This window comes from Ictidomys tridecemlineatus, chromosome 3 (genome assembly GCF_052094955.1).
Source record: "Ictidomys tridecemlineatus isolate mIctTri1 chromosome 3, mIctTri1.hap1, whole genome shotgun sequence".
Classification (NCBI taxonomy): Eukaryota; Metazoa; Chordata; class Mammalia; order Rodentia; family Sciuridae; genus Ictidomys; species Ictidomys tridecemlineatus.
The window spans coordinates 199,581,143-199,594,394 of NC_135479.1; the positions used below are offsets into that span (position 1 = coordinate 199,581,143).

The window sequence follows — 13,252 nt, forward strand, 5'->3', positions numbered from 1 at the left end:
ACCATGTTTTACATTTTAAACAAACGAAAATGTATAAACGTTTGGGTGCATATGCACTGATCAAAATAGCCATCTGGCTCTAAGACATAACCACACCATAGCACCCGCTGCAGAAAAAATTTACACTCCATAAGTACAAAGTTTTCCAGCTCTTGGGACTGGCAAATTTTATGATTTTTCTCTAGTTCTTACAGATTACAAATATTGTTTACTCTACAAAGGAGAGGTGATAATACACTACAATCTAAGTCACTAAGATCTCATTGGCCTAAGTCGAAATATAGCTTTATAATACTAAGAATAAAAGAATAATCAAAAAATAAGCATGAAGTATGTTTAACAGTATTAAGATGATTTCAAATATCAAACTTTTTTTAAGGCACATGAAAATAAATACAATACTGTATTACCAATTTATTCTAGTCAAGAAATATTTCCATGATACTTAATTTTATGTGCCAACTTTTTTCCTGAGGGTGTCCAGATAAAACATTCTCTTTCACATGTTCTGTTTCTGGAAGGAGATCAGCACTTGGATCTCCAGATTCTAGAAAGTAGTTGTCCTCCCCCTATGGATGGATCCAAGTGCTGATCTCACTCAGGCCACTTGACTTGAATAGAATTAAAAAGGCTCAGAAGAAAGAAATTTGTCATTTTTGCTTCCTTTCTGCCTGTGTGATTGAGCAGGGACCTTGACCTTCTTCTGCCCTTGGACAGGGATCCCCTGGTTCTCAAGCCTTTCAATTCAGACTGAATTATACCACAGGCTTTCCTGGGTCTCCTCCTAGCAGATGATAGAACATGGGACTTACCAATCTCCACAATTGCTATCTGAGACAATTCCTTACAACACTTCTCTTCAAATATATGCACACATGTTCATGTACACACACACACACACACACACACACACACACACACACACACACACACACACGAGTCCTGTTTCCATGGAACACTTGAAGAATTTCTCTTCAAGTTAATCTTTGTTAGGGGTCCCAGTTGCAACTTTAGTTGAGACATTTAAGAGAAGTTGTTTCTTTTTAAATATTTAATTCAAGCTTTGTAGCCATTTATACTAACTCTCCATCTCAATGAATAAGAATGAGTGAGATTATCCTATGTACACACTAACTGGGAAACCAGATCACAGTCTAGTTATGGAAAGAAGAATGATAATATGTTAATATTTTTTAAAAAATTCAGTATTTTATTATTATTGCCCTGTAGCTGGTGAGGAGGAAGGGAAGAACATTTTTTAAAAATATATATATTTTTAGATGTTGATGAACCTTTATTTTATTCATTTATTTATATGTAGTGTTGAGAATCAAACCCAGTGCCTCACACATGCTAGGCATGCACTCTACCAGTGAGCCACAACCCCAGCCTAGGGAAGAGCATTTTTAAGGACTATGTCTAGAGGGCTCAGCTTCTTTTCCTCTCTCTGTCTACACCCTAAAGGCACTGTGTTTTCAGGACTTGTTCCATGTTGTGACAAGGCCCATGGCAGGCCAGAGACTTGGTAACACAGGCAGCAGGCAGTAGGAGAAAACCTATTTCTAAAAGGTGTTTCCCTCTGGGAAGGGAGTGAGTGGCTCAGGGAATGTTAGGGCATGTCCCAGGGCAAGAAGGGAACAGGAAGGTGCATATTGCAGGTTACTCAAAGCAGGCCACTATACCCACTTCAAAAGTAGAAACAAACTGGCTTGGAAAGTTTTTTTTTTTTTTTTTTTTCAAACCACCACAATGCACTTTAGCCTTCAGAAAACTCTGAGGTTATTCAGAAACTGTCATATGGGATCCTTTTTGCAAGCTGGCCAAATAATAACAGCCTCTGTTTATTAGCATCTACTGTGCTAGGTTGGTTAAATGGTTTTTATTTAGTATGAAGACAGTAAAAGAAATTTGCCCAATTTTATTGCATAGAGGGGAACACTATCATTTAACATGCTCACAACTCCAAACATAAAATCTGAGTTTAGAATTAGGTAAATCATAAAAATGTTACAAATTCAATTTTTTAGAGCAGTAGAGCTCATTCATTCACATATCCAGGGTACTCAAAAAGGTTTTGTTTTTGTTGTTGATGTTTTATTTTGTTAAGGAGCAACTATGGTTCGTTATGATATCTGTACGTCTGTTTCCTATCAAAACTGTTCTGCCCTGAATGCCATATGGCAGATTAGTGACTTCTAATAATGGTAAGATTATAAAACGAGGTCAAGCAAAAGGCCCTACAGAGCTGGAATACAGATGACTTCTTAGCCTGGGGCCCTTACTCAAAACATGCTCATTCATGCTTTCTTCAAGCAAGCTGGTGGGGTGTGCTCACCTTCCTACAGAAAACGAGACTTAAACTCAGAGTTAAAACATCTTTAGCTCCAGGTTCTGACCTATAGGAGTCTAATCATTAGCAGTACCATCAACATCCTATGCACATGCTTTCACTTTTTAAATGGCCTTCCTATTTAAAAAGGACAACAGAAGCACTTCCAATTAATAGCACATTACTGCCTCCAGGGGCATATTCTACTTCCAAATCCTCAAGCGGCATCCTGGATGACCTATGCCTTCTACAGAAGCTGCCTGCCTGTCCTTCGCACCCTGGTAAGACAGAGGTATCCGAGAGGCTGAGATGGCAGGTCTGCTGCAGACAGGCTATGCTGCCTTGTGAGTGTTTGTTCATTCCTTTATTCCTCCAGCTTACCAATATGACAGCTCCTACTATGCACAAGACACATGGAGACACAGTGAGCAAAACACACACCCTTACCTGTGGCCTAATATCCTAAAGCAATCACCAAACACATGCACGTGCATGCACACGCACACTCACACACACACACACACACACTCACAAGACAAACAAGAAATGATAATGGTTATGATTATGGTTTCATTGTGAAGTATGGTTTGTGTTATAGAGGAAAACAGGAGGTTTGTATCATGGAGGAAAATAGGGCTAAGGAGGTTGAGGGGGTAGAGGGGAGAGGGAGGCTGCAGCAGGCTGTTGTGCAGGAGCTGTCTTACTTATGAAGGTGACATCTGGGCACTTCCCAGCTAGCTGCCTGAAGAACATGGCAGGCAGATGCAGAAATTGACACAAAGGCTCTAAGACAGGAGAATGTCTGGCAAATTCCAGGAGCAGGGAAGGAGGCCTATGTGGCCAGAGCTGAGGGAGCCAGGCAGAAGAGGTGGAAGAGGGAGACAGGGGACGGGACAGATCACAGAAGGTTGTGGAGCCAGCAAGGCCGCTGGGAGCCAGTGTGGGTGTCTAAGGGGGGGAATATGTGATGTGTTGTGAGGCCTATTAGAAGGATGGCCCTGTAGAGAAAAAGATAAGGATGGCTTGGGCCAGGGTGGTTCTCACAGGAGGTTCCCCACAGCACCCCACACCTGAGAGGGATCACAGATTTGCTTCCTCCTCACAACAAGATGCTGTTACCTGAACCCTGGGTAGCTGAATCCCTGGGGGTGGGAGGGGGCTGCCTTCATGTGTATAAGACGGCTCATTTCAGTTTTAGTAACAATATACCAGTGCCTATTGTGACTCTTCCACTGCACCATGTAATCTCTCCTCAATACCTGCCAGACATCTGTTTTCTTGGTGGCAGTGGGAGCAGATTTGCTCTCAGTCCACAAATGAGCTCTGGTGCTATGCTCAATGTTCCTGTCACAAAATGCACCGCCCATCATCGAGGGCACGATGCTGATGAAACATTTCCAATTGCATTTCCCCTGAGAACACCATCATGTGACGGGAGTGTGCTTCCAAGCAAGGTGAAACCTGCTAACGTTTTCTGGATGCGGCTGACATCACTCTACTCTCTCTCTGACCATCTGGAGGACTCCATACGAGACAAACCACCAAATTTAACTGCTCAAGCACCAATTTCCCTCATTTTAGTCCTGATTTGGTGATCGCTCCATAGGACAGTTGTCCCTTGGTATGCTCAGGGAATCGGTTCCAGGATCTCCCTGCAGGTCCCCAAATTCTCATATAAGGAGGTCCAGTCTCCTATATAAAATGTCATAGTACAGCAGGCACATCTTAGCGTATATTTTGTTATTTTCTGATTTTTTATGATACCTAATACAAAGTAAATGCTTTGTAAATATTGTTTAGCGAATGACAAGGAAGCCTGTACACATTAAGTACAGATGCAGTTTTTTAAAGATTTTTGATGAACAGTTGGCTCAATCTGTGGATGTGGAAAAATGAGTACCAAGGGCCAACTGTCCTCAATTTCATATTCATAGCAAAGATGGCACGAATGTGAGGTCAAAATTAAAGACACCAGAAAGTTGTTCCTATAATTTTGTATTCGTTTGTTTTGTCAATTATGATGGACTCAGGGTGCTAAAGAAGAAATAATCCTACTTTCAAACAGTGATGAGCAGGATCACCTAGAACAAGATACAAGCAAGGCAGATGTAAACAGAGCCCCACAAATGACATCGAGTTGATATTCTAATATTAGGTTATAAGAAGAAAATTTGGTCCATCTCGTCTTGTCAGCAGATGGTCACTTATCTCTATGCCACTGGCAGCTAGAGATGAAAGTAAATTAAATCCTACATAAGTCATTGCCTTATCATTGAAAACGCTATTTGATATGGAATGAGCAGTGCTGTCACTTGAAAGGGCTATAATTTATGAGAAGAGGCAATGTGGATAATTTATATGTGGGTAAAATATAAACCTATAAGACAGACTTCAGGTGAAAATTTCATCTCAATCTGGCAGGCCTTTTGGACTGCTACCCCACTTAAATGGAGGAAAATTGTAAAGTTTTTTCATTTCTCTAATTTCAAGATAGCTAAAACTCCTAATGCATTCTAAACTCAAGCATCTATTATCCCTACCAAATCTGAGAGAGGAGCCATTTATAATGTGAAAACAAAGTTTGTTATCCTTTAATATGACATCAGATTTTCTAATAAATAAATAAATAAATAAATAAATAAATAAATAAATAAATAGGACAAAGACATTTTCCTGTTAAGTCCTGGTATCACATTTTCTTTATAGCCAGTGCAGTCAGAGTTGGCAGGGAACACTATCAATACATCGTGTGGACATAAGGTCATAAAAATGCAATCTCTGCTGTGTTTACTCTATTCTAGTTAAGCTACATTTCTTTCTTTTTTTTTTTTTTAATGTCTGTGGACACGTCCTGAGGTGGGAATTTTGTCAAATATGTGAAATGAATGTGGCTTTATTATTATCTACATTTTTTATTTAGTACAAGCCAACAACATTTAAAAGTCATCTCAAGTCTGACTCTAAAAAACATGTGTGAAGTAACAGCAATGACAAATGGCTTCTAGAGTGTCTTAACCATAAGTTATTGTTTCTTGTCAGTGTGTTGGAAGCTTTAGTGATCCTCATAAAGAAACGACTGTCGTGTCTGTTCAACACTCAATGGATGAGTTCACAAAGTCCAAATCTTCCATATCATCCACTTTCACAGAAACTGTAGCAGTCAAACCAGAAGGAAATTTCACCTCTACAGCAGTCTTAAGGATAAAAGTAATTTCATTTTATTCCAGCCTCTACAACCATCTGTCCCTACAGGTATATATTTTGCTTTGCATTGTTATTTAATAGCATTGCATACCGGAGTCTCATCTCAGCAATAAAACTATCAAGTTGTAGAGAGCAGAATGTTTGGATTACTTTGCTGGTCTCTCTCAAAATGCCTGGCTTAGCACTGGCACATCCTGAGTTCAAAAGCAACCGCTGTATTAAATGGGGGGTTGGCCTGCTGGCTGCTGTTTCAAAATTATGCTTTATGGGAACAACCCAGCCACGTCTGTTCATTTATTTATTCTCTGTGGCTGTTTTCATGCTGCAACTACAGAGTCAAGTAACTGCAGCAGAGACTGCCTGACCTGCAAAGTTTAAAATATTTACTAGCAGGCCTTTTAATAGCAAAGGTTTGCCAATCTCTCTAATGAAAACTATCCACTCACCTTTAGTGAGTGAATGAAGGGAAAGCACATATATAATGAGTTTCCTTATTTCCTTTTACTATTCAAAGTAAAGTGTTCTTAAAAAAAAAAAACAGCTGGTTTGGTAAGCAATTCAATCCTCTTCCATCTTGGAGTTGCTTACTATTATAGCCTTGAAGGAAGCTTTTTATTTTTTAATCTAAGCACTTCTGGATATCAAAGATTTGGCTCTCCATACTGGTCAATCTGGTAGATTTCATTGGCACTGATGTGGCATGTAATTTAATATGTCACCACATCTTTTAGTAATTGTTTTTAATAATGTTTGGTGGTTTAAAAAAAAAAAACCTCACAGTTCCATTAGTATTACAGAATGGGCTATTTCACAATTCAAAGGAAAAGGATCAGGATTAAGAACAAAGACCACATGGCCAAGGCATTAAAGTAGGACACAGTTAAGACAGGCTGCAGTGACTGGTAACGCTGGGGTTAAAGCTGTCTCTTCCTTGCAAAGGCTACACAGGGAGTGACCTACAGTTTACAGATCCTGGGATTCTGCAGCAACAGGCTAAGAACCTAGGGGTGGGAGTTTGGCCTGATCTGATAGACTCCAATTCTTTTTTTTATCCTCTGGAAGTGCCCTAGACTATTCTATGGTATCTGGATTGCTTTGAGGTGATGACAAATTCACCTTTCCCCTTCCTCAATCCTGTATGGGGAAAGAACTCCACCTCTGCCATAAACATGAGCCTAAGGTCATAAACATGATCCCAAGGCACAAGTAAGCAGTGCAGCAAGCATACAGGGCATCTCCACAGATGCATGTTTTCTAGCATAGGCTTAGAGAGAAAATGGTGAATAGTGTACTTCTAGCCTAGGGGTTTTCTGTTCATGCTCTGCTCACATTAAGATGGAAAAACAATGAGACCTCACATCTTAGTCAGAATAGCAATAGCCATACCTCCCTTTTCTCACCAGTATCGAGAGCGAGGATAATGGCCTAACAAATTTAATTTCATAGATATCTGTGGAGAATTGGAGGCCACTGACATCTTTACAATCCAACAGCCTCCCTTTGGTAGTACACATACCTGTTTATAGCCTACTTATATTTCTGGGTCAGAGATGGAAAAAAAAATAATAGTCTAGAACAGTAGTTCTCCACCAAGGGAGATTTTGTCACCTACCTGCCTCAGGCACATTTAGCAATGTCTGGAGACATTTTTAGTTATTGCAGCTTGATAATGGCATATGGGGACTGGGACCAGGGGTGCTGTTAAATATCCTACATGCAGAGGACACTCACAGCAATGAATTATCCAGACCAAAGTGTCAATCATGCTGAGGCTTGGAAATTCCGGTCTGGATATTATCTGCATCACATTTCAGCAAAAATGAAGGAACCAGAGATAGATCACCCTTTGGCCAGATCCCCACAGGGCAATCAACTGACTAAAAACTGACACAATAATCTTTGTGAGATTCAATGCTATTAAGGATTGATCTGTTTGCCTTTTGAGAAGCAATCTGAAGGGGCCAATACTAGAAGAGATGATCATAACTCAAAATTTAAACATAGTAAAAAAATATGTAATAATTCTCTTTATAAACTGCATCATACAGACTGAATACAGAACTTTTCTACTGTCCTAGACTCAAAGAGGCAGATATCAAATTAATATTGGAAAACTAAATCTCACAAGATTCTTTATCCCAAATGGACAGGATTTCTTTAAAGGATTTAAGACCATATGTTTTATAAGTAAAATAATAGCTCTCAGTCTCATGTCTCTATCTCTTTTATATTTGTGATTTCAACACTTACTTATGAGAACAACAAAAAACCCAAAGCAAATCTGTGTTCCTAAAATTGCAATGCTTCTCAATATCGTTTTTTTTTCTGACAAAAAAATTAAAATCTACAAATGCCCGATTACAGTAATAAGAAGTCTTGACAGGAAAATTATCACATTTATAACGTAGACCCATCATACACTTTTTCCATTAAGTATAATCTCGGTTCAACTGAAGAGCTTTTCCTGCCTCATTTTCACATTTAGTTTTTGACTAGAAGCAGCTCAAGAATGAGCAACCTGTAAAACCAATCACCTCTTGCAGAGATGTCGTCCAATTAGCCCAGGCTGGTGAAGGGGCAAAGTCTAAGCCCAAGTTGCCCAACAGAACCAGCGTGGTCACCGTCCAGTTCACTTTCTCTGAATCAAGTCTGCTGTCTACATTTGACCTCTACATGACCGTGTTTTTTTTCAATTCAAATGTACAGCTTTGCTATAAATAAGACTGCCTAGCTACACAGCCTATAAATAACTATAAATTATATGGTTTTCTCCTGTCTGTTTGCACTAGCACTGCAGAACCCTTCACCTGCTGTGATTGAAGAGGCTCCATAGGTAGTCATGAAAATATAACCGACAAAAATCACTTCATCCTCCTAGAACAGAAGGTGTCAGAATCCTACAGACAGTGCAATCAGATGGAGAAAATAACTGGGGAAGAGAAAAGTAAAAAAGAGACTTTCAATATCTGGAAGAGTGGACGAAAATGGAGTCATTACATATACTTCATGAAAATAAATGAATCAAATGATGATGTTCATTTCTATCAGTTCATTAAAATGAAAAATACCATTCTTTTATATACTGAAACGATATAAAATGAAACTTAAGGGTAAAATCACCTTTATTTTTAAAAAGAGTGGGAAATACTTGTAATTTACCGGTGCATGCTACCTATAATCATGGCATTTAGGATAAAATGTTAATATTCTTCATCCTCTTTTTGTTATTTTCTGCATTCTTAAAATGTCCTTTCCGAACCTCAGATGTAATTGTCTAACCTAGAAAACAATGTCAGAACCAAATGCTTAGCCATTTGGTATGGAGCACAGCCAAAACGTTGTTTTGGTTTCAAACCTTGTCCTCCCATGCTTGATGGCTCTACATAAGTCACTAAGCTCTTTAAGTCTCATTTTCTCATATGTACAAAGGAAATGAAGAAAATGTCCACAAAGTGGCCCAGAGAAACACAAATAATCTGTGAAAAAACTTGGCACACTGCAACATGTCATGCAAATCAGTATATTATCAATAATACAGTGTAATATTGGGAGATTTCTTTCTAGTTCTTCTATGTCTACCTACTTGCCAGATTTTTAGTGTTCTTACAGAAAAAAAAAAGTTTTTATTTCCACAACAGTATAGAAATAGGTTTACCATGTAGGAAAAACTATATCCTTCAAAAGTTATATACTATCTGAGCCAATATGAATACCTTATGGAAGCCACTAGAAACCTTTATAGTTTAGGATAAAATCTTTTGCAAAGTATATAATTCTCCATCTATAATTTCTCTTTTTAAAGAAATAATTGGTTCCATCAGTTTTGAGGCTAGGATTTTGTTTTTCCAGGATAATGTTAATAAAGATAATTTTAATTAAAAAATATCTAAGTCACAACTGAAATCATGTCTCGTGGCAAATCAAAAGGCCTTGAGCTGGCTAAATCTATTGCTGGATATAATCCAAATTTGAAAATAAGTACTGGTGTATTTGTCACATTTTTAAACCAAGTTAGACTGACATGACAACTAAAATAATCAGAAAACATAAGACACTGTAAGGCACTCAGTGGTTGGCTGATACAACATTCCTTTATAGGAAACTCTTTTTCTACTTCTTAAAATCATAAGTGAAGCACCTCTGACCCACCACTGTGCATTCTGGAACAAGAGGAAGCAATGGTCCTGAAATCTGTGTGACCTTTCACCTCCTAGGTTGTCTTATCACATATATCATTGGATCGTAGGTGCACAAATTAGTCTGTGTGTTATGATTAATAAATATTAGACATTTTGGGGGAAAACAAGTTATTAATGGATGTGATCTCTTATTAAATCACAACATCATAGCAGCTTTTAGGAAATAAAAGTGATGCCAAGTTGAACACGATAATCATGTTGCATATATGATATTTAACTGAACAGCACTAAATAGAAAGGAAATTGATCAAAGAGAATTAGCTTTGGTCCAGGCTCTCAGCCTGATATCTGAAGTTGTCTGCCAAAACAAGTGGTTTTGAAATCACAAGCAAGGCAATGGGACCACACACTTTATTATAAAAGACAGTGTTCAAGAAACACAGACCCATGCAAAGAAGGTGGTGGTGCTGCAGCTAGGATCCAGCCATGCAATGCTCTCCTCCCTCGCCCCTCCCCACAAGTGAACGACAACATACTTTTAACAGGATCTTGGGGGAGAGGTTCCCGAGTAGTCTTGAATAAACTTTGGGACACTATGGAAAAAAGAGAACATAACTAAAAACAAAAACAGAAACATGGGAAGGATGGCTAAAACACGATTCCACTGGCCCAAAGCAAAACAAACAAACAAAAGTAACATTAAATTAAAAGCAAAAAACTAAACAAGGAATCTAAGTAAACATATAAATAAACGTATGATCTATTTTCACCAGAGATGAACTTCTGAGGATGCTGAACATTTTGTCTCTGAGAGGACATCCAAGTATCTATGAGAGGACTTTTTGCTTCTATTCTACTTTCCTTAGTGCCAAGTATCACTAATTCCCTTCTATTTGTTTCTCATAGCATCTCCATTCATTGGGCAGCTTTTGATAAGGCCTATTCTCCCTCTGTACCTGTCTGTCCATCTAACTGACTTTTAGCCCCTTGCTTTTTTTTTTTTTTTTTTTTTGCAGAGATAGAGATAGAACCCAGAGCGTGGTACATTCTAGGTAAGTGCTGCTCTATTGAGCTCCATCCCCACTTCTGCCATTTCTTTCTTGATACTTTTTCCAGTAGCCCACTCCCTTTAAGTTACTGTTTGCCTTGCTCAATATATCACCTTTGGGAAAGTCTACACTTTGCAAATCTCTCAAGCAAGTGTGTGCTTTCCAGGGCATCTCCCACCAACTTGTGGTGTCAACCGCCTCCATTCCAGCCTACAGTGAAAGGGAGGGCCAATGGGGAAGGTGAATTCAAATTCTTAATGCAAATTCATCACTGCTAATAATTAAAACAAACTTCTTCATTCACATATATATACATTTTATATTTATATATTTTGATTTATTTTCCAGACTGGTTAATATAGGAGTCCAGAAAATAAATTTCCTTAGGGAAAGGAAGAAAAAGTTGGGAAACTTGCCAGGAAATCTCACCCAGCAGCTAAAGCATAAGAATCACTGTAACAAAAGCCCTTTGTTTCAAAGGCTCCAGGCAACAGAATCCCCCATTGTGCTCCAAATTACCTGACCTAATTAACTCCTTTGTTTGAAACTGTAGAAGAGAGTCTTTTGAGTCAGAAGCTGCAATCATCCAATCAGAGAGGAGAAAAGGGGGTTTGGGTTACTAGTTCCTCCACCTGTTCTTACAAAGGGTTGAAGAAGAACCACATGACAGGCCAGAAGATCAACAGGAACTTTCCCTAAGATCTCAGGTAAAATATTGGGCTCCTTCACAAGGGAAGGTCTTCATGGTGCATGCCCTTTTGTTGTTTTGCTTAATCCTATGATCTGGCTGGAAAATAATTTCTATAATCCCCAGGAATTCCAGGCAGGAAATGGTGGTTGTCACCCTTACAAAACAGGGGAATAAATGCAAGAGTCTCCCCCAAAACAAACACAATTATTGAATTTCAACATGATTTTTAACTTCTTCCTGTCAATGAACAAAAATAACCCCTCCCTCCCTTTGGGGAGTCCACCTTGCACTTAAGTCATCATGATGTCCCCATATATTTATTCCCCAGAGTTTTTGAAAATTATATTCCGAGCTTGATGTCTTTGAAAGTTTCTAATGTTAAGAGTTTTCTTCTGTTTCCAAGAAAAGGAATGAAAACTGGACATTGCAAATGCCTGCGTGCTGAGCCCAGATTACCAGGGCCACTTCTGCCCCTTGGTCATGTGAAGTGCACAAGCTCCACTCAATCGCACTCCCTGGCCACCGCACCAGGCAAACATGCTGTGAAACAATTCAAAGGCGGTCATCACATCAGTACACCTTGTCCAGGCAACTGAAGCTTTCGCCAGCCACTTCCAGGGGCAGACTGTCTTTGCACACGCAGTGCACATGCATAAACACAGACACACGGACAGAGACGTACAGGAAAGTATGCGTTTGCAGAGAAGGCCACCCCAGCTCCGTTTTTAAAGAGAAGCACTTGAAAATCCCTCCAGATTGCAAGACAAATCTACTACAGATAGAACCAGAACACACCCAAGGCCATGCTTAATAATTATTAGAAATAGACAAGAGATGTGCTCATGATGGAACATACTGCAGAGACTGGGCAATTAGAGAACCGACAGAAATGTGTTAGTGGTTAGCAACAGGCCCATTCCCAAAGAACCAAGAAAATCAATCTGTTACAAAGAGCAGAGTCAGTGGCGAGAAAGGCGAAAGGTGGCCGGGCTGGAGGAGGGGTCCACTTACTGACGCTGCCACACACGGCCAGGCAGTACTCTTCAGAGTCAAAGTTGTTCCTGTTGCCGCCACATCCGCCGTAAAAGAAGGGGGCGCACTTCCCTTCAGTAACATCAAAGTACCAGCGGGAGATCATTGCTCGGCAGGGCCCGGTCTCGGCTTGTTCAGAGCACACCTCTAAGGAGATGTGGAACCACATTTAGCATGAAAAGGCATGTCGCTGTCCCCCTACACACGCTTACTCATGCATTCATCCTCCCTGTGTGACCTGGGCCAGGTGTCCTAGGCCTGCCTCTACCCAACAGTAACTGGGCGGTATTTGACATGGCAGGGAGCTCTCATCTGGGTTGTTGTCTAGGGCTCAGTAGTAACAGAAAGATTTAGGCCAGAAGTGAAAAGATCTTGGAGTTGCTTTTAGGTGTCTATTAAATTCTCCATTAAAATAAAAAACAAAAAACTTCTGGGGCTGGGGTTGTGGCTCAGCGGTAAAGCGCTTGCCTAGCATATGTGAGGCACTGGGTTGGATCCTCAGCACCACATAAAAATAAAATAAAGGTCATTGTGTCCACCTACAACTAAAACAAATATTTAAAAAATTAAAATTAAAAAATTTTAAAAAATAAACAACTTTTCTCTTTTAAAACGACTTCAAGTTCAATTTTGATGTTTTTTTGTACAGGATGCAAAAGTTTAAGCTCTCACAAACAATCTGACTTTGTTTCCTCAATAAATGACTAACTTCACTTGGGTATAAATTTAATTACACATATTTTGGAATATTTTCCAGCCTGATCACCGATCATACCTGAAAACATCTGTGATATCTGTAAATGTGACT

At 39.4% G+C, this 13,252-nt stretch overlaps 1 protein-coding gene across 6 annotated transcripts in view; it reads right to left on the reverse strand.

Moving 5' to 3' along the window:
* Nucleotides 1-13,252, reverse strand: part of App (amyloid beta precursor protein) — a 237,999-nt gene that overhangs the window by 83,088 nt on the left and 141,659 nt on the right. For 2 of the 6 annotated variants that reach the window (XM_078044496.1, XM_078044495.1), the window contains exons 7-8: nt 12,424-12,591; nt 10,209-10,265 (exon numbers count right to left, since the gene is read on the reverse strand). The exons of 2 other annotated variants lie outside the window; for them this stretch is intronic. In XM_078044496.1, the coding sequence (XP_077900622.1) occupies nt 10,209-10,265; nt 12,424-12,591 (225 nt within the window). The remainder of the gene's footprint in view (nt 1-10,208; nt 10,266-12,423; nt 12,592-13,252) is intronic. 2 more of the 6 variants (XM_078044498.1, XM_078044497.1) reach the window with 1 other exon arrangement.